At 46.1% G+C, this 25,770-nt stretch overlaps 2 protein-coding genes across 10 annotated transcripts in view; one reads left to right on the top strand and one right to left on the bottom strand.

Annotated features, from left to right (window-relative positions):
* MEF2A (myocyte enhancer factor 2A) overlaps window positions 1-15,580 on the top strand; it is an 89,598-nt gene extending 74,018 nt beyond the window's left edge. For 6 of the 9 annotated variants that reach the window (XM_061371267.1, XM_061371258.1, XM_061371261.1 and 3 more), the window contains 5 exons: window positions 1,684-1,874; window positions 3,471-3,494; window positions 7,000-7,126; window positions 11,142-11,268; window positions 11,715-15,580. In XM_061371267.1, the coding sequence (XP_061227251.1) occupies window positions 1,684-1,874; window positions 3,471-3,494; window positions 7,000-7,126; window positions 11,142-11,268; window positions 11,715-12,078 (833 nt within the window). In that variant the 3' untranslated portion in view covers window positions 12,079-15,580. The remainder of the gene's footprint in view (window positions 1-1,683; window positions 1,875-3,470; window positions 3,495-6,999; window positions 7,127-11,141; window positions 11,269-11,714) is intronic. The other 3 variants (XM_061371263.1, XM_061371265.1, XM_061371266.1) reach the window with 1 other exon arrangement.
* A 1,822-nt stretch (window positions 15,581-17,402) lies between these two features.
* LYSMD4 (LysM domain containing 4) lies at window positions 17,403-22,563 on the bottom strand. The gene is made up of 2 exons (XM_061371270.1): window positions 22,061-22,563; window positions 17,403-18,130 (listed from the first exon to the last, which is right to left on the bottom strand). Exons 1-2 carry the CDS (start codon window positions 22,331-22,333, stop codon window positions 17,579-17,581), a joined length of 825 nt encoding a protein of 274 aa, XP_061227254.1. The 5' UTR covers window positions 22,334-22,563; the 3' UTR covers window positions 17,403-17,578.
* Window positions 22,564-25,770: the final 3,207 nt, after the last annotated feature.

Genomic DNA, 25,770 nt, shown 5'->3' with positions numbered 1-25,770 from the left:
TATGTCTAGATCTCCCCTCTTTCAGTTTAAATCCATTTAAACTTGTCCCTCCATGCCCCTGGAAATGTTTGCTTTTTCCATTTCTAAATTGATAAAACAAGATGTAGGGTTCCATTGCTGGGGGACAGGGCAGAGCTAAAGATTGCATTTGGCAGTTTGCTTGCTGTGTAATGAGGATCAGTAGTAATGGAGGAGGCTCATTACCAATCTTGGCGAATTCACACCTACCACGTACACCAGCTGAGTATCTTAGCAGTACCCGTCACCTCCGTGAGTGTTGTGCTCTTACTGAGACACGTTAGTGTTCTTCATTCTTGCTAAGCTTTTAAAGGCATTTAACATTTTCCTAAAGGAGGTGGAATGTCACACTGACAACTTTCTTATTTTAATTGCTTCCAGATTAATATGTACTTAATGTAATAAAATTGGATTGGGCATAGGGGCCTATTGGAATTAGAATAATAATACAAAATTCATGCCAGTGTGGCGCTATGGGCTATTAGAAGAGAATTTCCCACACAGTGAACTTTGTGTAATAGACTTTTCTCTGGATTGTGACTATAAAGGCTGCTTTCACAACTGCAGTATTAGTATAAACATAATGGTGCTATGAACTCTATTTATTTATACACACACATACACAAGTTCTGTAGTGTGAACTATAGGGTTCCCTGTTGTGAAATTCCCCTTCCTTAACAACTCCTTTTTTTTCTGTATTTGCAGCTGAATAAGGTGTGTGTATTTTGGGAACTGTTGCTATAAATATGATAAAATCATTGGAATGTGGCTTTAATTTTTTTCTGAGAAGTGTATTTTGGTAACATGATTTGTGCTTCTGTCAGTGCAGGAGAACAGAATACTGGTACTTAACTGTTTCAGTGTCTTGTTACTTTTTCCTGATGTGTTTTGAGTGTGAGCTAAGGGCTGTGTCTTGAATGCATTCAGCTTTTGGAGATTTTCAGTGCTGAAGCCAGGACCTGCATGCAGTCTTTGGCGTGTCTAATTCTATTTAGAATGAGTATCAGGAGTAAGGTAGAGAAAGACCTATGTAAGTTAAATTGATGGGCGTAAATGACATTTATATCTGCAGTCAGAGCTTGGAATTAATTTGAAGTGAAAGGATTTGTCCCCCTTGTTGCTAAATATAATAATCGGACTGTATTTTTGAGAGGGAAAGTAAACTCAATAGAGCATAGATACTGGAGCCCTGTAGGCCTTCAAGATACTTGAAGAATACGTTTAGAAATAGAGACTTTAAGAGCTGATACCTTTTGTTCTCACAGCAGCAGACAACAGCTCAGTATAGTTCGTGTTCTCTGGGGGTGGGGATGGACTTGTGCAAATCCACAGACTTTTTGCAAGCTCAGCCTGGAGGAACTTAAAAGGGTGAAATAAAAAAGCACAGCGGATGTTATTAGAAATAGTTCTTGGGCAATGTGCTCTTCTCAGCGTTTAAGCAGCCACAGTGTGCCCTTGAAGTGATGTTACCTTTACCTATTGATCTTCTGGTGAGAGTGGTGTTTGTGTGTTCGATGATGCGGTTACTGCACCTTTGTGAGAGGTTTGGTTATTGGAAGTTTTGCAAAAGAAGTATTTTGCAGTTTCTATTTGTATTGCTGCAAATCTGCGTCTGTGTTGCTGCTTCTCTCCAGACTTAGGGGACATTTGTTTTTCCTCTTTCAGGAAATGGGTTTGTGAATTCTCGAGCTTCACCAAGTCTGCTCGGAACTAGTGGTGGCGGGAATGGCTTAGGCAAAGTCATGCCTACAAAGTCTCCTCCTCCACCTGGAGGAGGTAATCTTGGAATGAACAATCGCAAACCTGACCTCCGTGTTGTCATCCCACCCTCCAGCAAGGGTATGATGCCACCACTGGTAAGTTAAAACGTTTGTTCTGTGAGTGCCTTTGTCAAAATGAAGTGTTCTTCCCACTATCTCATCTGCTTACCGTAGGTTACAGTGATAGAAAGGTGGTTGTATTCTGAAATTTCACTAATGAAAAACCTGAGTTACATATTGTTTCCTTGGGAAAAGTTAAATTTGTAAGGAATTTTTTATTTAAAGTACAAAATAGTCTGACCAACCTAAATGGGGTTTGAATACAGTCCTAGAGACAGGTTGGGATTTTGTTGGTTTGACTTGACATCTCACTCAATTGGTACTGAGAACTTTGGTTTGGAGGGTGTGGGTTTTCAGAAAGGGTTACGTATTACTCTGTGGAGGAATGGCTGATCTCACTGGTGAAGCGAGCTATATTAATGTGCCCTAAAGCACGCTTTGTACCTGTTTGTCCTCAGCCATAATGGTTGTGGGGTATAAAATGTAGCTTCAGCGGTAATGACGGTGTGAGAGAAACTCCTGTTTGATGTGGTGTGCTGGAATGCAACCTTGTGTGTCCGTGGTGGATGCCATGTCTTCAATGCAGGCATAAATGAGGATCAGCTTCGGTCCCTGTTTGTGTACTTTCCAATCCTACTGTGCAGTTTGGCATGTTGGTAGTCATGTTTGTTCAGCCTAGATTTAGAATAGCACACAAGTTTCGTGTTGGGCATGAGGCAACCACCACATTGAGACCAGAACAGGTCTTTCAGGAAGAGTTACTCTATTTTTCCTTTAATTTGGTTGGCCAGAGCCTTTGGTCTTAATCTTTCACTGTCACATAGAAATCTTAAATGTCTGTGTGCACATACTCTGTTTTCTCTGTATGGAGGAATGAGCCCTGACCAAGAGGAGAGGATATAAACAATACAAGTACGTTCTTACTTGTTTTTAAGATGCCACAAGTGCTTACATTTGCTACTGGTATTCACAATGAATAATACAAATTAATCCACGTAACAAAAGCTATAATTACCTGCAGAGTAATGATTCCTGAAGTTTCAGGTTTTTCTAGGAATACTGAAGTGCAGAAGAGCTCGGAAATACTCTGGTTATTAAAGTGAAAATCACACTTTTAAATTAATTAGAAATAGATACAAGTGGAGGATCTTGTTAATGCTGCTGTTCTAACGTCAGTAGTCCACAGTACCTCTTCACTGTTGTGTTGTTAACAACAACATAATATTCAGTATAGATTTTGCCTGTCTTTTGATGGGATTTGGAAAGAGGTTTCAGAGTAGAGGTGCTGGGATGGTTGTATGTAAAAAATATGTAGTTACTGAGCTGGATGTTTATTGGATCAGTCCTGCCAGAGCTGATGTCCTCCACATCCACATGTTATCAGTGCATAGCTGTGTCCTTGGTTTTGCTGAGCTCTTTCTGCACTCTTTCAGTATGGTATTTTTTAATTGACCCAAATTACATACAGTATCGTAACTTCCTAGTAGTATTACTCACAGAATCAGGTGGCAAATTGACATTATGAATTAAAATGAGTAAAAATCCTGAAGCACAAACATGACTTTTTGTTTCATTTTTGAAAGCAATGCTATTTTTAGTAACTGTGTTATCCCTCTTGTTTGCTGAGTACAGTCGGAGGAGGATGAATTGGAGTTGGTGAGTTTGGGCTACTGTTTGATGAGAGCGAGCAAGATGCTGTGAAAACGCCTTTTACTACAGCTAACTGTAGTTTCATTACATATCTCAAATAATTCCAGTGTTCCCTTGGTAGCAGACAAAAATACATTTGTTTTATCAGACTCAAATCCCAACCAATTCAAGTTGAAAACAGATCCAAAGCCTGGTGCTTTCCATTTGAAAAGTTCTGGGTTGGTTTTTTTTTTCTCCTGAAAATGCTTCTGTTTTTCTTGGAGGGAACATTGGAAAAGAGCCTTTCAGAGTAACTGTCCATGTGGATAGGATATTTACTGTCCTTTGTGTCAAATACAAATAAACCACTCATCATCCCCTAAATTACTGGCATATTTTTAGAACGTGGCTTCACTCCTGAAGTGGTTCAGATTGTAACACAAGCCCTGTGTTACTTCTCTTATTTTCAAGGAGATTACATCATTGCTGGTGAGGTCACCTTCTTGGAGCTCAGAATTATTTCATCCTGCGTGAGATTATCAAACCACAGGGGTGTTCCCTGTTTACCAAAAGGAATAGAGAATCACAAGTGAATAATCCTACCTTTTTTTTTCCAGTGGAAAGATATTCTGCTTTGGAAAGGAAGCTCTCGGGATTTGTCTGTTTTCTATTTTTTTCCAAAAGGTTTTAACATTTGGCATTCCGTCTGGAAAATGGCCGTAAGGCTAAAATCCCTCGGAACTTATTTTTAGAGCGATTTTCAAATTGTTTAGCTGCTGTAGCACAAACCATGCAGAAGATGGTGCGACTGTGGACATACACGGTCTGCCTAGTGCATACCTTGATTTGTTTCTGAACATGGACCTGTTGCTAATACGAGGCTCTAATTGCATGAAAGCATGGAAAATGTAGTGATTTAGATCAATTTCTTGATGAATGCATGCTGTTGGTTGATTTGTTTCACCTTAAACATGAGCGGTGGATTTACTAAAGCAAAGGGAAATGGCTTTTCAGAGTCAGTATTGAAGTTTTTAAGGTTTATTGGGATGATTTGCTAATTGAGCAGTTGAACAGCTGCCACACGCATTCTTCCTGCCTTCATAGAGAAGCGTCTGGTTTCCAGTGCAAGACATAAAGCTCTAATTCAATGTAAAATCGCTTAATCAAAGGATCATTGCAACTGGAATTAATGAGAAAGCCCTTGAATTAAGGTATTTGTACCTGCTAAAAACTGCTGTGCTCTTTGCAGCGTTAAAGATTGGGCGAGTTGGTTTATGGCTCCTGTGTGGAGCGTGGTCCCTCTAGTGGTGTTACAAACTGAGCTTAGCTGTTAGGGGAAGAAGGCTCACACAAAGAAAATGCACTTGTGTCTTCCTCAGACGTGGTAGAGAAATAGGAAGTACACCTGCAGAGTTCTGTCTCTTATCCTGCTAATTTGGGATGCTGATCCAGTGCTGGGAAGCGATTCCAAATCACGTCTGTGAACACTCCCTCCGTGGGGTTGGAACTGAGCCCTGAATATGAAAACCAGATCTGAACAGTAGCATGGCATGAAATAAAGATGCTGAATTCCCCCTGGTGCTGCCATCATTTGCACCAGGTTAAAAAGGAATTTAAAAAATTCCTGAAATTTGGCATGGATCTTTGCTTTTGAGTCTGGTACAGCCAATACCAGATACATCCAAGTATTCCTTAGTGCCTTTGTATGGCTGAGTGTTCAAGGCTTATCTTCAGAAATAAATTACCTCAGAAACCCACCTTTATTAGCCACTAAAAAAGAGAAAATCCCATGGGGAAATCCTTTGGTCTGGATTGTTTCCCAGTATATTCCTCTTAACTTTTCCATTATGCAGTAATCCCAACTTTATAGGCCGCCATCCAAGAAAGCTTTGGAAAAAGGTCAATTCCTGGCAGACACAAAAAATCTGCTCTAATAACATATCTTTATGCCAGATAAACTTGGTCTAGGGGAGATTTTCAGAAGTACATAAGTGATTTAAAGGGATAAATTACACAGAAAATCAGTGGGATTGATTTTTCTTGTCAGCCAGACAGAAAGGGGATGAGAACATGGTAGCCAGTGGAAAGCCTGTGGTTGGTTTTAATATGGTAGCTTAGGTATATGGCTTTTTCCTCTACATTGGAAAGACAGAAGCCAAGGATTGAAAATCCTCCATTCATCTTCACAAGTTTAAGCTTAAAGCTGAATACAGCCCTGTTTGTGTACCTGCTCGTTCTCTTATTACAAAGGCAATCATGCATTTTTAATACCGATCGCTCACTCAGGATCACAGTGGAGACAAAAATGGAGTGCTGCAGCTCCTGAAATACTTGTTTATCTTTCCAAGACAAGGAAAAAGCAGTAATAGCTTCAATCATTTAAAGCCAGGAAATGGCATCCTCCCAAAGAGATGCAAAATTGCTGCTTTCGTAGCAGATATTTTCTCAGAGAGAGGGCCTTGTTTTAAATCTGTGTTTTCAGCAGTTTGAAATCCAGCTCCCTCAGTTGTAAGAATACAGAAGCACGGGGTGCCGAGACTTCTGATACTTCTCAGGCTTCAGTAGGTAAAAGTGAGCATCTGATGTTTAAAAATAACAATGGAAGAATGCAGCGTTTCCTGTTCCTGACAGTATCTGGCGCAGCAGGATGGTGCTGAGCTGCACACTGTGAAGGACCATGTACAGTTGTTGCCATGAGGAGTCGTAGGTTCTGTGACAGAGCAGCTTTGCTGCCTGGTGATATTCCCACCGTGATTAATGCAAGGTTCTCCAAACAGCAGATTTGGTTAAAGAGCTTAATTTGAGTGATAAGGTTGCTGCAGATGTTCATTGCAGTGTATGGGAAAGGCAGGCTGTTATTAAGTAGCCGCCTCGTGCCCACAGTCAGATAATGCAGTGTAGCTGCTTTTCCTGTCAAAAAGCACGGCTGCTCCATGTGAACTCCAGTGTCATTTGCCTCGCAACAAACCTGCATGATAGCCACTCCTCTCTCAGCTTCTCAGGAGCCATGGGAACAGTGAGATTAGTTTATCACTGAAGCCTTATCCACACAAACGTTGGTCTGTGCGTTCCTCCAGGACAGGTGTAGTCAGTGTTCAACCCAGGAACTAAAATGGTGACATTTGGGTACACCCCTGGGAAGCGGGAGGCTTCTCTGGTGGAACTGCCCCCACCATCTGCACCCAAACCTCTTGGAGTCAGCACTCTTAAATCACTTAAGAGCTTCTGAGAATTGTTGGGTATGTCCCTAAGAAACTGCATTTGGTTCTGTGTCCCCCAGCTCTAACACTGCTGCCATCTGCATGCCCGGGAAGCAGACCACTGAGTCTGCATTAATCTGTTCCAGTTTGCCAAGATCGTTTTGGTTGTCTTGAATGCCTTGGCTTGGTTAGAAAATCTACCCTGATGTATTCGTAACTGAAAAACAAAGCAAAGAAACGGGTTTTAATCGGATGCTGTTTTTATGGTAGCACTTGATTTTCCATTGTTCCAACTGATATCACAAGATGTTGTTATTTTTAATCATTTATAGAATACCCAAAGGATAAGTAGTTCTCAGTCTACACAGCCTCTTGCTACCCCTGTGGTGTCCGTGACAACTCCAAGCTTGCCTCCGCAGGGACTGGTGTACTCGGCCATGCCTACTGCCTACAACACTGGTAAGCTTGTTTTCATGAAGTGGCTTCATTTGTCAGATGTACAAGGCTTTTGTGATTCATAAGCCCTGAAAATTTGCATTTCTGTGACACTTTATTTTCCTCTTCAGTGCAAATGAAGGCTCTTATTCATCAAAAATGAGCCTTTAGGTTGTAAAATGTGTAAATGTTGAGACTCGCATCAGGAAGAAGCTTTCAGTCAGGTGGCAGAGAGACAGACACAATGCAGTGCATTGATTGCAGCAGCAGTGCTCAAGCTGTCCACCTGGGAACTGAAGGGCCTCACATTCAAGCAGTTGTTGATACTTCAGGGTGTACTACCCCTCTCAATGCTCTGCTTGGTTCCAACAGCAGGAGGGAATCGGGCTCTACTGGGGCTTTTGGTTTACTAAAGAGCCCAGACAGGGCCTTGTCCTCTTTAGTAGCTGTCAGGAGTGTGGTGGGCACTCATGGGAAGGCAGTGTCAGCGTTTCACCATTGCTGCCATCTCAGCTGAAGAACCTTAAAACTACTTCTTACCCCAGAAGGGTGAGATGTGAGGAATTTGGTGATGTCAGTGGTAATCGGTTTGCAGTTTGGAAAGTAAGTCATGATGCAGGGCCTCCTATTTGGTCTCCATACCAACAGAGACAGTTTTGACTTCAGCCTCAGGGTTATTTATTTGTTACAGACCCCATGTTCAATGATGGCACTGTATTTAAGAATGGGTAAAACCGGCTGTGCTGGTCTGTTATCAGTGACCATGTTCTTGCTCCTGTGCTAAGGTGAGGACAACACCAAAAAACCCTTCAAGGTTTGTAACAAATGGCCAAACCCTCAGTAATCTTTGTTTTCTGCAGGGAGGGGTGGCAGCAGGAGTCTGTAGTGTTGGAAGTCAGAGCAGCCTGCATTTGTAATGATTTCTCCCCCCAGATAATGGGGTTTTATACATTTTCTCCACTTCTTTAGTTTAGACTTGAGCTGCCTCCCAGCCAAACATCTCCCATTTTCTCCTATGTGTATCTTTTTGTATTGATGTGCTCACTGGGGTTTATTATCCATGAGCTGCTCTTGGCATTTTCTTGCCTCAAATGTGTGGCCGGCACCTACTGCCCTGTGGGTTTGGGTTTAGAGAGGAGCAGCAGCAGTATTGTTACGCTGTGGTAGTACCCCTCTGCGTGGTTGAACGTTTGTGCAAACAGTCGCTACCCTGAAAGGGGGTGAAGTCTGAGGAAAGGAATGAAGGAGAAGATGGGGTTGCAATAATGGCACAGTGAGAGATTGTGCTTGGTGAATTGTTGTGGATTATAAGGATGAAGTTGCTGGGCACAGAGATCTTGGTTTGATGCTTGCCACAAAGGTTGTTTAGAGATTGTGTTTAATGGCCGAACTCAGAAGTCCCCTATTGAGGTTTACCTGTCACCTAGCAAATCCCTTTAGTTTCTGGCACAGTCTGGCCTTGTTTCAGGGCACAGTGCTGTGTGTGCTCCTCACCCAGAACAGCCTGGAAGCTGATGGCTAAACCAGGCTAAAACACCACCAAGATGAGAGGCAGAGGCTGCAGGCTGAACCTTGGGAAGCAGCAAACCCAATGAAAACTGGTGTCCTACGCAACGCAGAGAAGTGCTGTTATCGCTGGGATGTGACTATAAAAAGCAGCCCGTTTCCTTTGATAATGCACTAATTTGTGCAAAGCTTTTTTAGCTTTGAGACACTTTAAAATTGTTTTGATTAGATTGAGCCTTTCAGGGGACTTGCAAACAGAAATCTGATGCTGAAACCAAATTGTCCTCTGGGTATTCTCTGGGTAGTCACCACCTGGCAGCAATCTCAGTTCTGCAGTTCAAGGACTAAGGTAAAATTGGGATACCTCTGTTGTTTTTCTGGATCAATAGGGTTTGGTTTCTCCCAGGGCTGGAAGGGATTGGGTTAGCTTTTGGCTCTGTAATTAAAATGCTGGATATGAGTTTGGCTATTTTATATAAGTTGTTTTGCTTGGGGAAGTATTCTTTATACCGATTGCTGGAGAAAGAGCCAGAACAAACCGAGTTAGTTGTTCTGAAACAGCCTGGGCGTTTCTGAGAAGTATCCAAACCCCACAGCAGACAGTTAAACAGTAACTTACACTTGAGCAGTGTATCTGGCCATAAATCATCTTGCTGGCTGCAGGTCAGTTATTTTGCAAGGCACAAACGTCAAAGGTACGGTGTAGCTGGAAATGGCAGCAGCAGGTTCCACCATGCAGAAGCACTGCTCTGTCTGTACTTCTCCATCTTGCCTCAGGTCAATCGTGTGTAGGAATTGGTGTCCTGCTTTATGGATTATATCTGATTATTTAGGGAAATGAGAGCTGTGCAGTGGCCTAGGTGTGCTTTGGAAAAGCATCTCCTCCACCCCCTGCCATAAGACAGTGTCTGAAGCACAAGAAGTTAATTGTCTGTCATCATAAGAGCTCTAATTGCAAACTAAAAACCACACGGAAACAGAACTCCCATAAACCCCTTCCCCAGGTCTGCTCCTACAGAATCCCAGTGGCACAGAATAGCGCATCCATCACCTCCACACCCGCAGGTTGTCACAGGTCTGGCTGCTTGGGAGGTTGAGTGCGTGTCCTGGGCACTGGAGGGCTGTATTTGATTGATGTTAGTTCTAGTTCTTATTCTAGTCCTGCAGAAGAGCTTCAGGTCACTCAGCTCGGGGGAGAACCTTTACGAGTCTGCAGGTTTGTCAGGGCTCCAATCAAAATGTCAATGGAGAAGGAATGAAACCAAAGGGCAGCTGAAGCAGCTTCACCTGGCGGGGGCAACCAGGAGCTCCAGGGCCTTGTGGAAGGGTCTTTGGGTGATTCATATTTATCACTGCAGGGCACAAGAAGTACCTGTGGGCTTGGAGGCCTCCCTCTCCTCCAGGCTGCTAAAAGGGAAACCTCAAAGTCATGCAATGGGGGTGTCATTTTATGACAGTACTACCCTCCCCCCCCCCAAACCCCAACCACAAACCACAGCACAGAGCACCCCTGCTGAGGCAGAGTTTGGGTTCCTCTGCGGGCAGGAGAAGTGCGTTTGGCTGCGAGCACTTTGTTGTGTTCTCAAGAGACTGGAAATTATTGTAAGGAAGCTTTATTAGAAGGTAATTACAAGCAGAGAAGTGTTTGTGGCTTTGTTTTAAAACCTGATAAAGAGAAAATAACTTCACCTCTGCATGAAGCGAGAACTGTCAGAGCGTTCCAGCCTCGCCAGGACTGACAGGCAGTCCGTGACTGTTGACAGGGATCTGCTGGATTTTCTGTTACCCATTTCAGTTGTATTTCTAAGTAATGGTACTTTTGGCTCTGAATAAAGAGGCTTTTGGAGATAGGGAGATGACAGTTTCATCAGACATAGCGTAAGGAGTGGAGCTATTGTAGAGAGAGGCAGGATGTGATGGGAGCAGCCCATGCTGTTCCACTACTGGGTTTGGCTTTAGGTTTGGGACTATGAGCTGCACTGGAACATGACCCAGCCAAATGGTATTGGTTTGACTAATGCTGCCTCCCACCTGGGAACTGAACCGGAACTGGGATGTCTCTAGTAAACACTGAGCCTTTCCAATGGCACGTACGAATTCTTCCCTTTTTGTTTCACTTTGAGATGTCTGCAGTCCAAAATCTTCAGAAATGCAAATACTTGTATTACTGTACGGTACATATACACATATCTGTTAATATATATATATGTATAAAATGTATACATACACTGTATGTGTGGGTTTACAAGCAGCTGTATGAGACAGCAGCGTGTAGAAATTGGCAGCATAATACAAACAAATTGTCATTTGTAGGCTCATGTCCTGTTAAGCTCCTTAGGAAGTCAGACTGCTCCCAGAGTTCAAAGCTTTCATGTCTGGGCTCCTTTGGGTCACTTGCCTTTATTTGCCTTAGGTAGAAGACCTTTATATGTATGTGTGTGTGTGTCGCATATATTCTCACATATTCTTATATATATATATGTATAAAATAATCTATAAACTACTTTCTTGTTCTTTTGCTTTCCCCTCTCAGATTACTCCTTGACTAGTGCAGACCTGTCTGCCTTGCAGGGATTTAATTCCCCAGGGATGCTGTCCCTTGGGCAGGTTTCAGCCTGGCAGCAGCACCACCTCGGTCCAGCAGCCCTCAGCTCTCTCGTGTAAGTACACCCCAGTGTTGTAAGTACACCCAAGAACACTGGTGCCACAGGCTACAGCTGGGCAGGAGCTTTGGCTGCTTCAAGCCTAATATTGTGCACCAGGGAATACGTAGCACAAGAGCTGGTGATGGTGCGTTGCCTTTCAGGTTTGCTCCTCAGCTGCAAAGCACTCGTGTTCCATGGTGCTTGTTCCATTCTCCCACTGACAGGCTGTGTCCTGGCAGCTCCTTACACCAGAGTCACCTGCATGATGAACTTAAATGTTTGGAATCAGGAATTAATGCTTTTTCCAGCTTTATTTCTTCACCTCAGTCAGTTGCATTTACTGATGTGCTCATTTTGAGGGTGTTGAACCGCAGGACCGCACATCACCCAGGCACATTGCTGTCACCTTCTTTCCTATGTCGTGTTTTCTCATCTCTGCCTTTCGGTTCTCTTCCCCCCAGTACTGGCAGCCAGCTATCTCAGGGTTCAAACCTATCCATTAACACCAACCAAAACATCAACATCAAATCCGAACCAATTTCACCTCCCCGGGACCGTGTGACTCCCTCTGGGTTCCCGCAGCAGCAGCCGCAGCCTCCGCAGCAGCAGCAGCAGCCGCCACCGCCGCCGCCACCGTCGCGGCAGGAGATGGGCCGCTCTCCCGTCGACAGCCTGAGCAGCTCCAGCAGCTCCTACGACGGCAGCGACCGGGAGGACCCGCGCAGCGACTTCCACTCGCCGGTCGTGCTGGGGCGGCCACCGAACGCGGAGGACCGGGAGAGCCCATCGGTAAAGCGGATGAGGATGGACACGTGGGTGACATAAACGTGCGGCGCGGCCTCCTCAGTTTTGTGTTCTCAAAGTGAACTGTCCTGACATATCTAAATTTATAAATAAGGACATGAAATAAGCGTATTTATATGTATATACATACATGCATATATATATCTCCACATGCATATATATGTGCTAGTGTGTGTAGCATACACAAAATCATCAGGCACTTACAAACTTCTTGCGTAGCGGCAGACGTCCCCGGTCAAACGTAACCGAACAATCCCGTAGGTAGTGATGGCGCCCGGCACGTACCTGGACTCGTTGTTCTCATCCTATAACCTGTTTTGCAGAGAAGCGTTGTACCCGCCTTGTAGCCCTGCCACACTAGATTGCAGAAACCAAGAGGGCTCGCCTGTAGTAACGTCCCTGTGTGTGTTATTCAAGCTGTATGGTTACTCGTAGTTAAGAAATAATGCTTTGTAGCAGCAGAGCAGTAGAAAAGCAGGAAGAAGAAAGCAATACTGTACATAAAATGACCTTTCTATTACCCCGCCGGCATGGGTCTCTATTGCAGAGGGTGCATGGAGAAGGGCTGATGCTATAACGAAATAAACCACAGAAAAACCCTGTTTTGCACGTGCAAAAAACCCCTAGTGTATTGGGTCAAAGAAGTGATTTTTTTAACGAGTGCAAGAGAGACATAGAGAACGCGCATGAAATATTCAGAAAATATTAGCCTAGGAAATAGAACCTTAACAAAAGAAAATTAATATATTAAGTTATAATTGGGAGAGCTTTGACAAATTTGTTTTTACGTTCCTACCTTTGAAAAATAGAGAAACGGATTTTAGCTCATGTATATTTTATATTAAAGAAAACAATACCCTAACGAATCGAAGACTATATATAAAGTTATATACAGTACTTTTGAACACATTCTGCTATGAATTATTTATATAAGCCAAAGCTGTACGTTGTAGCTTTTTTGTAGAGTATAGTTTTATCTTATTTTGACTTTCTAGTTTTTGCTTTCAAAGATGAAAAGGAAAAACTTGCAGGCGGAACCTTGGGGGAAAAATAAGCCATGAACACTTCTATGTACATTGAAATTTGAGCCAAACTCTTTGTGTATATAGCATCCTAAATATATGATCACCTTCGGTGTAAGTACCTGCGTATTGTACGTTCACCAGATTAAAAAGTATATTTTTGTGGATTGACGCCGACTTGAAGAAGGGCGAGGTCCTTATTAAGTAGAGTATTCACTGTTTAATATTTACTATTTTGTTAAATATACTGTACTTTCTTTGGATTTTAATTATTATTAATATTATTATCCAGATTTTTCAGAGGGTGTATAAAGGGGCTGTCCCCCTCACTGGTGGTGAATGTGTGCCGTTCAGTTGTAATCTCTGTGCTGTATGGTTAAGCTTCATTATACATTTTATATATATGTATATAAATAGCAAAGTGGCAAAAAAAAACAAAACCCAACCAACCCGGTGTTAAGTTCATCCTGCATAAATAGAAAAAAATCTGTTATGACACATTTTAAGGCATCATTTTGGAGCTGCCTCTTCTGAGGAGTTAAAAAACCAAACCAACAGTGGAAAAGCTTGACCTAATTTCTCATGGTAGGGAAATGGCATGAATCAGGTGAGCACAAAAGGTTCTTTAAGTTGGTAAATGGCTTGGGGTAAAGCTTCAGGCTTGGGAATAAGCCCGCTGCCCCCCTGAGTGGGAAGGAGTTGCCCAGAGCCTGCTGTGGCACCAGTGGAGGAGGCTGGGGTTGGGGTTTGGCTTTGGATTGGGTTTGCATGGCCCGAGGGCAGCGGCGTCTCCCTGGGTCACTTGGTGCCCACTGGAGGGGCCCCAGCCAGGCTGGTGCTGCAGGTTCCCTCCTGGGTACCGGAACCAGAGAGCACCGGCCTATGCCGGGCTGGGGAAACGGGGTCCCTTTCCTGGTCCTGGCTGCAGGTCTCCTCTCTGCACCTTCCTGCCCATGGTAGTTCTGGTTCTGGGGAGACCCCAACCTGTCCCATTACCCAAACTCTGACGTTACCCGCGATATTGGTAAATGTTTACTTGGGCTTTAGTTCCTGTAATTGAAACAATCACCTGATGCTGTAACTAAACAGACCCGGCCCATGAGGGGTGCAGCCCCAGTGCTTTGCTCCCCTCGGCTGCTGAAGCAGCTGGTTGGAACAGCTCTCAGCAGTGTAAAACACAGACAGGTTTCTGTTCCTTTCAGCCCCTTACCTTGGGAAGTGGGTCTCCGTTGACCACAGCAAGTTCCAGGTTTAGAGAAGCTGCTCCCAAGCAGCCCCTTTCCTCCTCACCACCTTTAAGAACCTTTCAGTGCTCGGGCCCGTCCCGTGGTGGTTCATTATTTATGCACATGTATGGACTTTGCTGTACATCCGAGTGGGAGTTCTGCATTCACATTTACTGTCTATTTTCTTGTGTGCCTTATCAGATGGCTTTGCTGACTGTATCTCAATAGTCTTTATTTCTATGCAGGTTTTTAAACAGTACTAGTACTGTTCTCTTAAAGAAAAAAGCTACGTAAGGGTTAGAGTTTGTATTAAAATTGCACCAATGAGTTAACAAAATATAATGATGATGATGATGATGATAATCTGTTCTTAAGAAGGGCGCAGGGGCCTGGTCGCACGGTGCCCCGGCCTCCAGCAGACCAAGTCTTTCCCCAGCCTCCCGGGGCAGGACAATCCCGCTCCATGGAATCAATGGGAATCCTGATTTTTAGCAACAGGGAACTTCACTTTTTTAGGAATTGTAAAAATGTTTTATAAGAAAACAAAAAAAAAAAAGGGAAATGTCAGAGCACAGGGATTTCAACAGGGAAAAACCTCCTTTTTTCAATTAACTCTACTGACTGAAGTTGCAAGTGGAGCCGCTCCTCGCCTGAGCCCCGTGTAAGGTTTGTATCTGGTGTGAGCGTCGCCTCCATCGCCGAGCTCACACCACGGTGTTTAACACCCGCTTTAGCCTTTCCTTCCACGTAAAGGACACTACCGCATCCGAACCTTGGAATTACTGTGCGCACAAGAAATACATAGTAAATAAGGAACAAAATAACTCCTAACAATCGATCCTGGGAAGAAGTTGAAGTAGAATGTGAAAGAAAGACTTAACAAATGTAAACGTTTAAATCTTAGTAGAAACTTTCTTCACTTTGCTGTGCAAGAGAACACTGCTTTGCTATATTTAAAATGGCTTTTTTAAAAGAGATTTATGTATTTGGTAAATGTTTGTAGTCAACAGTTCACAAAGAAGCTGTTCACGGTTTAATGCTGATAAGCCGTTTGGCGGCACAAGCTGGACTTTGTTGCCATCCTTGAGACGAATCTTTTAAGAAAAACAAATAAGTTAATCTCAATTTTTTTCCCTGAATGTGTTGTTTTTTCTTCAATATACAATAAATATTCTAGTGAACTTTTTATCAAATGGTTAAGAAAATGCTAGAGGTTGTTGTAAAATATTTGTATCCTGCATTCACTGAAGTAAAGATACTGGCTTTTACTGTGTACTCCAGCCTCTCTCGTGTTTCCGAGCACGCGTTCCCCTTGCCCCTCTCTGTTAGTGTGTTCCTGTTATGAACCAGCTCTTCCAAGAACCTGAGAACAAAAGGCTACTGAAATTGGTGGTAAATGTGCAGGTGCGAGGGTCCCTTACCTGCTCCAGGTGTGTTCCATAGGCAGCACTGCTCCATTCCAGTCCCTGCAGGACACAGCAAGGCATTTGGACTCCTTGGCCTTGGTGCAGCTCCATGAGCCCCACTGGCAGAAAGCGGTGTCTGACCTCATGTCCAGTGGGGACGCGGTGCAGCACCCGCCCTTCGGAGGACACGGCTGAGCTCTGTCCAGTTCTGTCACCACAAAAAAGGCCCGAGCCAGGGGTTGCCCCTTTGTGCTTTATTTGAAAACATCCCAATTCCCCCTCAAACAGGTACAGCTCCTTCACAGAAGAAAAGTACAAGTTTTAGTTCAGTATAAGGTACTTCAGAGTCCTCGATTACAAAATTAGGTTCCTGCAGGCTTTCCTGAGCACCTGTATGGTGGGCTGCAGGAAACAGCTTTTCACTCTAACAGCACACAGTGCTTCTTGCCATGCTCCTGCAGGTGCTTCCTTGGGCCCTGGCCGTGCCCCAGCCCAGCCAGGCTCAGTTCCACACCGCCCAGCCTGGGCAGTGGGAAGGATCCTGCACCTCTGCAGAGCAGCCCAGAGAGGGGCTGGAGCCCTGCTGAGCCCTCACCTCACCCCTGGGCAGGTGTCGCGCACTCTGTGCTGCAAAGCACCTTCGAGTCTGCTCTAGGAGAGCGTTCACCTGCGGCCGTGGGCCCTGAATTTGCTGAACTCAATTTCTGAGGCAAAGCTCCCCAAAGGCGCCTTTCCTGCTCCTCTCTGCCATGTAGTGTTTATTGACCTGTCCTAAGCAGCACTGATCTTGGGCCTGCGAATGCCTTGGGACCCCACGAACCGCTGCAGCTTCAGTGGGCTTGCCTATGAATTCCAAAAGCCTGTGAACACGAATGCCAGCAGCTCACACAAACCTTTATCACCCAGCAGCTCCACAGTCCACAGCCTGTAAAGGATTTGCACTTCTTCCTGCCACGAAGATAATGCAGGGCTGCAGTCCTGGACCTTGCAAATCAAACACAGCTCGTGACACTCCCTGACACAACCAAGGAAACTCAAACCCAGCACTGGTTGCTTGTTAGAGATGCACCATTATAGATTATTACTATTAAAAATATAATACTGGCTAAACACAGCTCCCCCACCCGAAACAACGAGCCTTTGAGAAGTGTGTGCTACATACATACCCCAGGCCTAGCGCTGCTTCGCTGCCTCCTCTACTCTTTCTTTGGCTATCTGCAGTCATGCAGATGTGCTGGCTCTGGCTGAGTCACTGGACTGCAAGAGATGCCTCTGAAGGAGTTTGCCGATGGGCAGAGGTGGCCTCAAAGGCATGGAAAGGCGAGGTGCTGGTGGCAGCCTTGTGCCACTGCACACCTTGAGTAATGCACTGGAGGAGATTGGTTTAGAGTCAAGTACATCAAAGCTACCGTGGGCTGCAAGAGCTAAAACTGATGGTTCAGAGGAAGAGTTGAATCCCCACTAATACTTGAAGCAAAAAGGGGGTTTTCATAAAATGCAAACAACCCCCAACATTCCGATAGCATTAATACTGAACTCTTTATCCAGCAGCAAAGGATTCGCTCCTTGGACAAGGCATTAGGAAATACCTGAAGCAACCACTATGAGTAGATTGCTACAGAATACTGTCCCTTGATAGAGCTCGTGGATGCTAAGCCAGCTGCCTGATGATCCTTACAAGCAACAAAGCATCCTGATTGTTCCATAAGCAGCACAGTGCTGCACTTCAGTCAAGTTCAGGATCACAACACCAGCTACTTAACAAAAATAGAAATCATCTGTGTTGTTACCCCTGACTGTGCTCCAGTCTGTCCCTGCACTCGTGCTGCAGCGCCGGGCGAGAGGCTGCAGGCCCTGCCTCTCCCCTTTAGGATTTTTTACCTACAAGTGAGCTCTGTGGTAATTTCCCTTCCAATCCCCCTGCTGAAACGTTTGAGGTTAGTGTTGTGTTGGAGGTATGGGCCACCAGGCCTTGTGTTTTAAAATAGATGATATAAAATACCGGCAGGACAATTCCTATCAGGAGCATAATAAAAACTGCATTCCACCACTGGATCCCACAGTCCGCTCCATTGCTGGTCCCCTGCTTCCCTGCTTCGGGCAGCGGCCGCTCCAGTGCCTCCGGGCAGTACTCAGCGTTCAGCTGGACCTCGGCCTGCACCGCGGCCTGAATGCTCTTGTCAATCCCCTTGAAGTAGTCACTGAGGTGTCTGCTCTCAGCACTGCTGCTCACACCCTCATCAGGCTCCCCTACGTCCACAAGTGTCAGGCCGGGCTGTGTGGGCACGCTCGGGACTGGCCTCAGGTCTCCACTGTTCTCCGTTAGCAGCCCATGGCTCTTCACAGGGATCTTGATGGACTTCAGAGCATACAAGTCCTGCTCCCGGATGAAGTTGTTCACACGTTTGATATCTGCAACCTACAGAACCCCAAAAGGACACAGATGTTAATGGAGGACATCCCAGACTGAAGAACATGGATGTTAATGGAGGACATCCCAGACTGAAGGACATGGATGTTAATGGAGGACATCCCAGACTGAAGGACATGGATGTTAATAAAAGCAAGCCTTGGCTGCATGTGGCTTAGTGCTCTGCAGAGATATCCCAGCTGCTCCGGGGTGCTCCAGGTCCTGCAGGACAGAGACTGGCCCATGTCATCAAACCAGTCTTTAACCTCCTGTCATGTTTCTGTATCTCTCATGGGTTGTATGTTGCTTAATACTTAATGGTTTTCCTTCCTTTAGCTTTCTTTACCGTTCTCTCACTTTCTAGCCCAGGTTAAGGCAAGAAGAGTCTTTATAACAGATCCTCAGTTTTCATACGTGAAACAATGACTGCTTAAGGTGAGGACAACATCAGTACATGCAGGCAAAACCCTCCCCTTGCTCAGAAAGTGATTTCGGAGTGAACAGAGCCCTGTCTCCAGAAGACACCAAGGTCTGACTGCGAGATCACCACTTGGAAGAGAGCTATGAGCACCCCTGCCACAAACACAAGCATCCTCTGCTCATGTCCCCAGGCACTGTCCCTTTCCTGCACACTAGCAGCTCACATGGCTCATTTCTCCACCGCTGGAAAAGCTCCCACTGAAGGTACACATAAAGCAATAATCTCCATGTACCTGTGATCATCTCTGGATGTGTGTAGTTCCCATCTGTGACTGGTATTCCTGCCCAGCTCATGATGCAAACAGCAGTAAGAGCAAGAAAGACCAAACTGTAAGTACAGCTTAAGTCACAAGGACAGCTGGTATCAAGGAGAAGACAAATCCGTGCTTCTTTGTTTAATGTTACATAGAGAACAGCTTAATACAGTGTCCACTCACAACCACCTGGTAAGTACATGAACTTCTCAGCTGCCCTAAATCCTCTGTCAAAGAAAACAAAAGGGGTGTTAATGTGTGCAAGGAGCTCTCCAAAGCAGCCATGGAGATAATGAAAGAACCTTGAGGGAAAAACACAGGATGCAAACCAAAGAGCAAGACCTCAAAGCAAAGAGAAAGGTGACACGAAGGGGCTGAACGACTCCTAATGCACCATAGAAGAGACACAGTCTGCACGGCTGGATAAAGCTGGATCTGTTCTGTTACAAGTGTAGTAAATGATGTATGAACCGCATCCTCTGCACCCTCACAAGTCTGAGGCTACCAGTGAAACCGGAGAACTAAAACCAAGAAAGTGCTTTACTTCCTAAGCAAATGTGTGACTGCCACCAGCACCAAAATCATCACAGTTGAGGGCAAAGATGCAGGGGTGCCAAGGGGAAGGCAGCCCCCTTTTCCCCTCTCCCCTGCAGGGTGGCCCCACAGGTTGGAGGCTGAGCAGCAACCACAGGAGTGAGGAGCTGCAGCCCCTCTGCCTGCAGAGCTGCTGCTCCCCATGGAACTCCCCTCCAGCTCATATGGGTTATCAGGGAACCACGCACCAAGCTCATCACCAGCAGTCCCTGGAAGTCTGCCATGTCACAGCCAGAAAGCAAGACTGCTGAAAGGGAGAGATGAGATGAACACCCGAGTCTCACATTTACTCTGCAAAGCTTGAGGAATCTGAAAATGGGAAATTTAATCTAGGTCCTAATCTGGTGCCCCGGAGGCAGCCTATTCTGACCCTTCACAGCTTGCCCCAGCGTAACATCTGGACTTAAACCCTGTAACATTATTTAGTTATGAAATAACAATCTCACCCAAAAAGCCTCCTAACTAAGGTGGTGCTTCAATTGTTGGTTTAGTTCCAATTAAAACATTATTGGGACAGTAAGTATCTCCCCTGCGGGGTCTGCAATCAAACACTGCCATGTTGTGCTAAGGCTCTGGTAACAGAAAGAGGAGCAGCACTTGTGCAGAAACAACAAACAAAGCTGAGGGGAGGCATGCAAGAGCATTTGCCATTTAGGCTTATTTTCTGTGCTTGTTTTTTGGCTGCAAGCAGCTCCTCTTGTCCCAGCTCAGAACAATGCCAAACAGGCAGGGCTATAAATGGTCAAGAGTAAAAATGAGAATTCTAAAGTGCTTTGCATCTCTGCCAAGTGATCTGTAGCACACACAAAGCTATCTGTGGCACCATCTTAATACCCCAACCCCAAGGAGGCCCTGACAATTCTGAAACCAATGGCAAGTTCTCAGTGATTTCAAGGAGAAGCTCATCCTGGATTTTGAAATACAATCACACGTATTAGTGGCTACAGCTCTTCCTCACTGATGTCCCAAGCAACCTTTCAGGAGCTGCTCAATTGTGGAAGTAAAACATGAAAACTCATCAGTGCCAGGCTGTAAGCTGACAAATACACCAATCCCCAACAATAAGGATTTCTGCACCCCCTCAGTTTACCTGGAACAGGTCACCACTGCATTTTCTGGAAGGGAGCAGGTAGTAGGGCAGTTTTGCCCCCATGGCAGCAGAGCATCCATGACCTGCTCACTCCCCATTAGCTTCATCTTCCCCACCTGATGAGCCCAGCAGCCTTCATCAGGACAGAATAGATTCACCTGTGCACACCAGGCCTGAAAGGCTCCTGGGGGCCAGAAAGGGGGTAGAGGGACAGGGATGGGACTGAGTCCTCCTGAGTTACGGAACAGGGGAAATTTTTATGCCATAAATCAAGAGTTGTTCTGAATCTTCCCCCTTTGAGTTCACCGAGCTGCTGTGATTCTGCACCAGTGGCAGTAACAATACAATGGCTACTGCTCACAGATGAGCAGAGTCACAACTACAAAGTCAACTGCTGCAGCTCTGAGCTCTTCAGGCCCTCCTGATGCCAATCAAGGCCTATTCAAGTCCTACCAGACTTGCTTCTCCACTCACATCAGGCTTGTCAGCAGAACCTAGAAGGGTTTCTTTTCTGTTTTGTTTTTGTTTCTAAGGGAATGGGAGGGGAGGAATTGTCGCAATCCCTGTAAGCCCTCTTGCTTCAGCTGCACCACACAGCTGTTGTGTTAAGCAACAGTCTGCAGTAGCATTGCAGCAGTTGAGCCAGTGCCGTATCATTATCCCTATTCAGGTCCCTTTCCAATTGTTTGCATCATGGAACTTTTTAATCACAGTCTAGCTTGCAGATAAAGGAGGCTCTAAAAATACAGCTTTAACTGCTAAACAAGAGGGCACTTTTAATGTCCAGATCAGGTAATTAAACTTTTCAACAGTTTTCCTATCAAGTGCTCTGCTTTGGGACAAAGAAATGTGTTCTGTAGTTTTGTTGCAATCCCATGCAGAGGTGCTCCCCTCTGCCTGCAGCTGCTGCACCGCACATGCTTCTGGGTACAACAGCAAGCAAGCAAAACCCACATGCACTGGCAGCACCCAGGCTCTGTGACCTGACCTTTGGCATCTCTCCTTTGCCAAGTCCACCCCTGTTAGACGCAGGCCTCCCTTGCAATATGTTAAGCTCATTACTTACAAAAAAGAAACAAAACCACCCCCAAACCAGATGCCATCAGGGTGGTGTTTCTTTGTGCTGCTCGGTTTCTAAAACTGTTTGCTCCTTGAGAGCAGGGCTCTGACCCTTATTTCTGCACTCAGCTTCCTACTTTTTGCCCTCACTTAAATAACAATCTACAAACCATGACTGCTACACTGCACTTAGTCACTCAAATTGAACAGGAAAGCAGGTCACGCAGGGTGTGAGGTAGACAGTATCTTCCCAGGCTGCTAGGTAAAGAACTCTTTGGGGTTTTTGCCTTTCTCCAGCTCAGTTTTACACAGATATTGACCATTCATGAAAGACACAGGACAAACACTTTGCAGTGTAAAAACCACTAGACAACAACATGCCTTCCTGTCATTCTGGAAGCTAAGCTACACGTAAAATACCTGTAAAGCAATTTAACCCAAACAGACACAGATAGCTCTTACTTTACAGCCATACTGCAAGGCCAGCTTGTTTAGGTTATCGCCCTCTGTAATCTCCCGTTCCAGAAGTACCACGTCTCCAACTCTGTCCCGAGAGGTGCTGCATCGCTGCTGCTCCTTGCCCCTTGGTCGTAATTCCATAACGTTGAGTTCCTCCTCTGATGACTCCTCCGAATCAGAGCGGCCATTGGGAAACACATAGACCTGCCTGCCCGGGTAGTTATGGATGGTGACGGGAGCCTGGAAGGATCTTGTCCGGCTCTCATTCAGCCTCATCTTTTACACCAGCACCTGGAACAGAAATCACACATGATGAGTTTCCTTCATATCAGGGTTTATTTCTTAGCATGAAGAATGGATATAAAGCACACACACACAAAGCTTTCCTTCCACCCCATCTTCTCAGGGTAAATTCCAAAAGAAGCTATTCTAACAGCAATATTTCTTCAATAATACGTTATTTTCAAACCTTTTTTGATCTACCCATGGACAAACCTCCATGTAACACTACGCTGCTCCACATCCTAAATACTACTTTCTATAACTATTAAAAATCAGGAATCACTTGAGCCAAGTGTCCTTAACTAGGGTAAAAAAAAAACCCATGGAACCACATCAGATCTCCCACCAATGCACACTAAAAACTGACCAAAATCTTCCTTCATGTCACCTTTCCAGAAATCCCTGGTTCCTCACACTTCAAGGACCCACATTTTAATGTCATGGAAGTGCACTGTTGTGGGATTTGGTTGGTTTGTTTGACATGAGGACAGCTCAGGCTATACGTAATTTCAACCTGAATGACAAGGTTGCTTTACTGCATTAAGAACCTGCCTGAGCACTCTGTTTAATTACCACTGGGCCTACAGCAGCGACTCATTAGGAAGCTGTTTTTTTCCTTTCAACCCTCAGCTCCGCAGTCTGTTGGTGGGTCAGACATGGGTAACAACCCCCCCATTCCCACAGCACTCCACTGAACTGATATTCCCCTGTACTCATAGCGCATTCCCACGGTGAAACCACTACCACGTTATGCCTTTCCCCCGCAGCCTGCAGGCAGGGTCACAGCCCCGAGCTAACGACCCGCGGCGGGACCTCTGCCTGTTGAGGAGCTGTGAGCCGAGCGCCCTCCTCAGAGCCTGCTCTCCCCACGCACTTCTCGCTTCTCCTCAGGGCGGGCCAGGAGCCCGGCTCTGACGGCCCCATCCCCGCACCCCCGGCTGCTGCCCCGGACCGACACAAGCGGCAACCCATGACCCCCTGAGGGGCATCCCAACCCCGGGATCCCGGCGCCTCCACAGGGCACAGCGAGGCGGCGGCCGCCTGGAGCTCGCCCCTGGCCAGCTTGAGGGCCCCGTTGATCACCTCAGGGGGGTCCCGCTGCTCCCCTCAGCGCCTCTGGGGCGGTCCCGCTCCCCTCAGCGCCTCAAGGCGGGCCCCGATCCCCTCAGCACCGGAGGACCCGGACCCCATTCCTCGGTGGGCGGACCCGGACCCTACCCCTTTCCCCTCACCCCCCACAGCAGCCAAGCCCCGTAGCCCACAGCGGGCCCCATCCCGAGCCCCTCGCACTGACCCGCGGATCGCCGGCCATCGGCCACACGCACCAACCTAACCCAGACTCTCCCCTAGCACTCCTCCCATTGGCTAGCAGTGCCGGAAGGCGGGACCTTCAGCGCCATCTGGCCAATGGGAGTCAGGGAAGGGCTGTGGAGCGAGGTTGGTTGAGAGGTCAGCGCTGGAACGTGTCGGCGGAAAGGGGGGCCCCGTTTAAAGGGACCGCAACCCTCGCCCCGGCTTGCAGGGGAGCTGCGCACGAAGCGCGGGGAGCAGCGAGGGAGCGGTGTACATCTGTACAGCCCAACGTATGTAATATACAACATATATACAATATATGCCACTGTGATATACATCATCCCGACTGTACATACAGTTACAGCATTTCAATCATCTGTCCCTGCCCATGGATGATCTTAAGGTCCTTCCCAACCCAGACCGCCCTGATTGCATCGTCAATGCATTGATCACACACACCTGGCGCCTATCTACAGTACACGTGGCCTAATGATGTCAGATTGGTCAGTCCTGGCCTTGGACTCAGCATGGCTGGTGAGTGCATGTGGACACCATTGCCTTCCAGTTGTGCTGTCCCAGTGCTGCTGTGTGGTTGGTGCCTGCGGAGCGGGTGTTGGGTGGGGCTGACGAGGCCCAGTCCACATGGGTTTGTTTTCCTTGGCCCAAACTGACTCGTGGCTTATGTTTAAGAAAGGAGGCCAGGAGAGACCTCTAACAAGTTCTACAGGCAAAGCTGCCCTAGGCTGGAGGGGAGAGGAGAAGAAGCATTTCCTTGTAGCTGTTTGCAGGAGTTACCCAGGCCCCACTTGCCCCAAGGGCCATCATGAAGATGTGTTGTGAGGGGCAGCCATGGGGCTTTGCACAGAGTGAGGGGCTGCTGAACACTGTTTGCCCTCAAGGAGATGGACAAACCTACTTTGGAGATACATTCAAGCTCAGTGGAGTTGCTTGCTATCCCTTTGCCTTGTGCAATGCAGGTGCTGGAAGCAGGGAAGGCAAGATAGGAGAGCCCCATCTCAGAGCCATTGTTAGGATTTCCTTCCCTCCATCCTTGGGCCCATGTGTCTCAAGAGTAGATGATCCTGGGGCTCAGCCAGCTTATGTACTTTTCTGACCCAACAGACAGTGGATTTAGTGTGCTGGAGAGGGCTCTGCAAGTGTGGGGGACAAGATGAGACGTGCCAAAATGCCTTTCCTAAGCCACCTGTAATCTCTCCGTGACTGTTGAGGTTCAAAAGTTACAAGCAATAATCACGCTTTCTCAAACAAATACAGGTTACTCGGGGAGTACTTACTGAGTAACCTGGGTAACCTGCTCAAACCTGGAAAATACAGCTGCTGAGGAGATCTGGAAACATGGGGCAAACCACCAGCCTTTGCTGACAGAGCTAAGTCTGGTTTGGCTTCCTCGGCCTGAACTGTCATTTACTGCTTAGTACTTTTCTAATTCCAGGAAGAATTACTCTAGATCTCATGGAAGGACACCAGGAAATATAGACGGGAAATTGCTTCACCTTCCAGATGCTTCCAGAATCCTTGTGAGAAGGTGGTTTTCTCCCAGCAGGAATAACCATTTTATAGGTGTACTGGTGTTGGCTCTGGGCTAATTGCAAGGATGATGTCATCATTCCAAATAATTGGAATACTTTTGTAAGCAGATAGACTGTGAGAGCTGCAAGCCTCAGATAGGGGAAGTCTGTCTGAGAGCTGAATGGTTCGGTCATCATACACGTTCAACATCCTTAAGCATCATATGTCCAGTGAAGTTCAGGAAGAAATCCTCCTTTCCCTGACCTGTGTCAATGCAGAGGGCAACAGAACTGAGAAAGTCTGCATTTTCACTTCATCCAAAGGAGCAATGATGCTGGGCACCAGCCAGCATTCACAACCATGCAGGCTCCTTCCCAAGGGAATATCAGAGTTAATCACTCAGTAATAACGAATCAAAACTTCAGTGAAGGTCTTGGGGGTTTCCAAACAGAGTGTAATCTAGAACAGGGCTCTTCTCTTTTGTCCCTGGATACCCATAAGCTCTTGCTCAGCTCTGGAGTTGCTGTTCTCTTCATCACTTTGGTTTTGTCCCTCTTCGCAGGCTCACTTCAGAAGTGTTGATGTGTCAGGCACATATTCCTTGTGTG

Source organism: Neopsephotus bourkii, unplaced genomic scaffold (genome assembly GCF_033783945.1).
Source record: "Neopsephotus bourkii isolate Nb327-2 ecotype Australia unplaced genomic scaffold, CSIRO-AGI_Nbou_v1 NB_1572, whole genome shotgun sequence".
Taxonomy (NCBI): Eukaryota; Metazoa; Chordata; class Aves; order Psittaciformes; family Psittacidae; genus Neopsephotus; species Neopsephotus bourkii.
The sequence above is the reverse complement of the archived record's forward strand: the minus strand, read 5'-3'. Positions and strand labels throughout refer to the sequence as shown.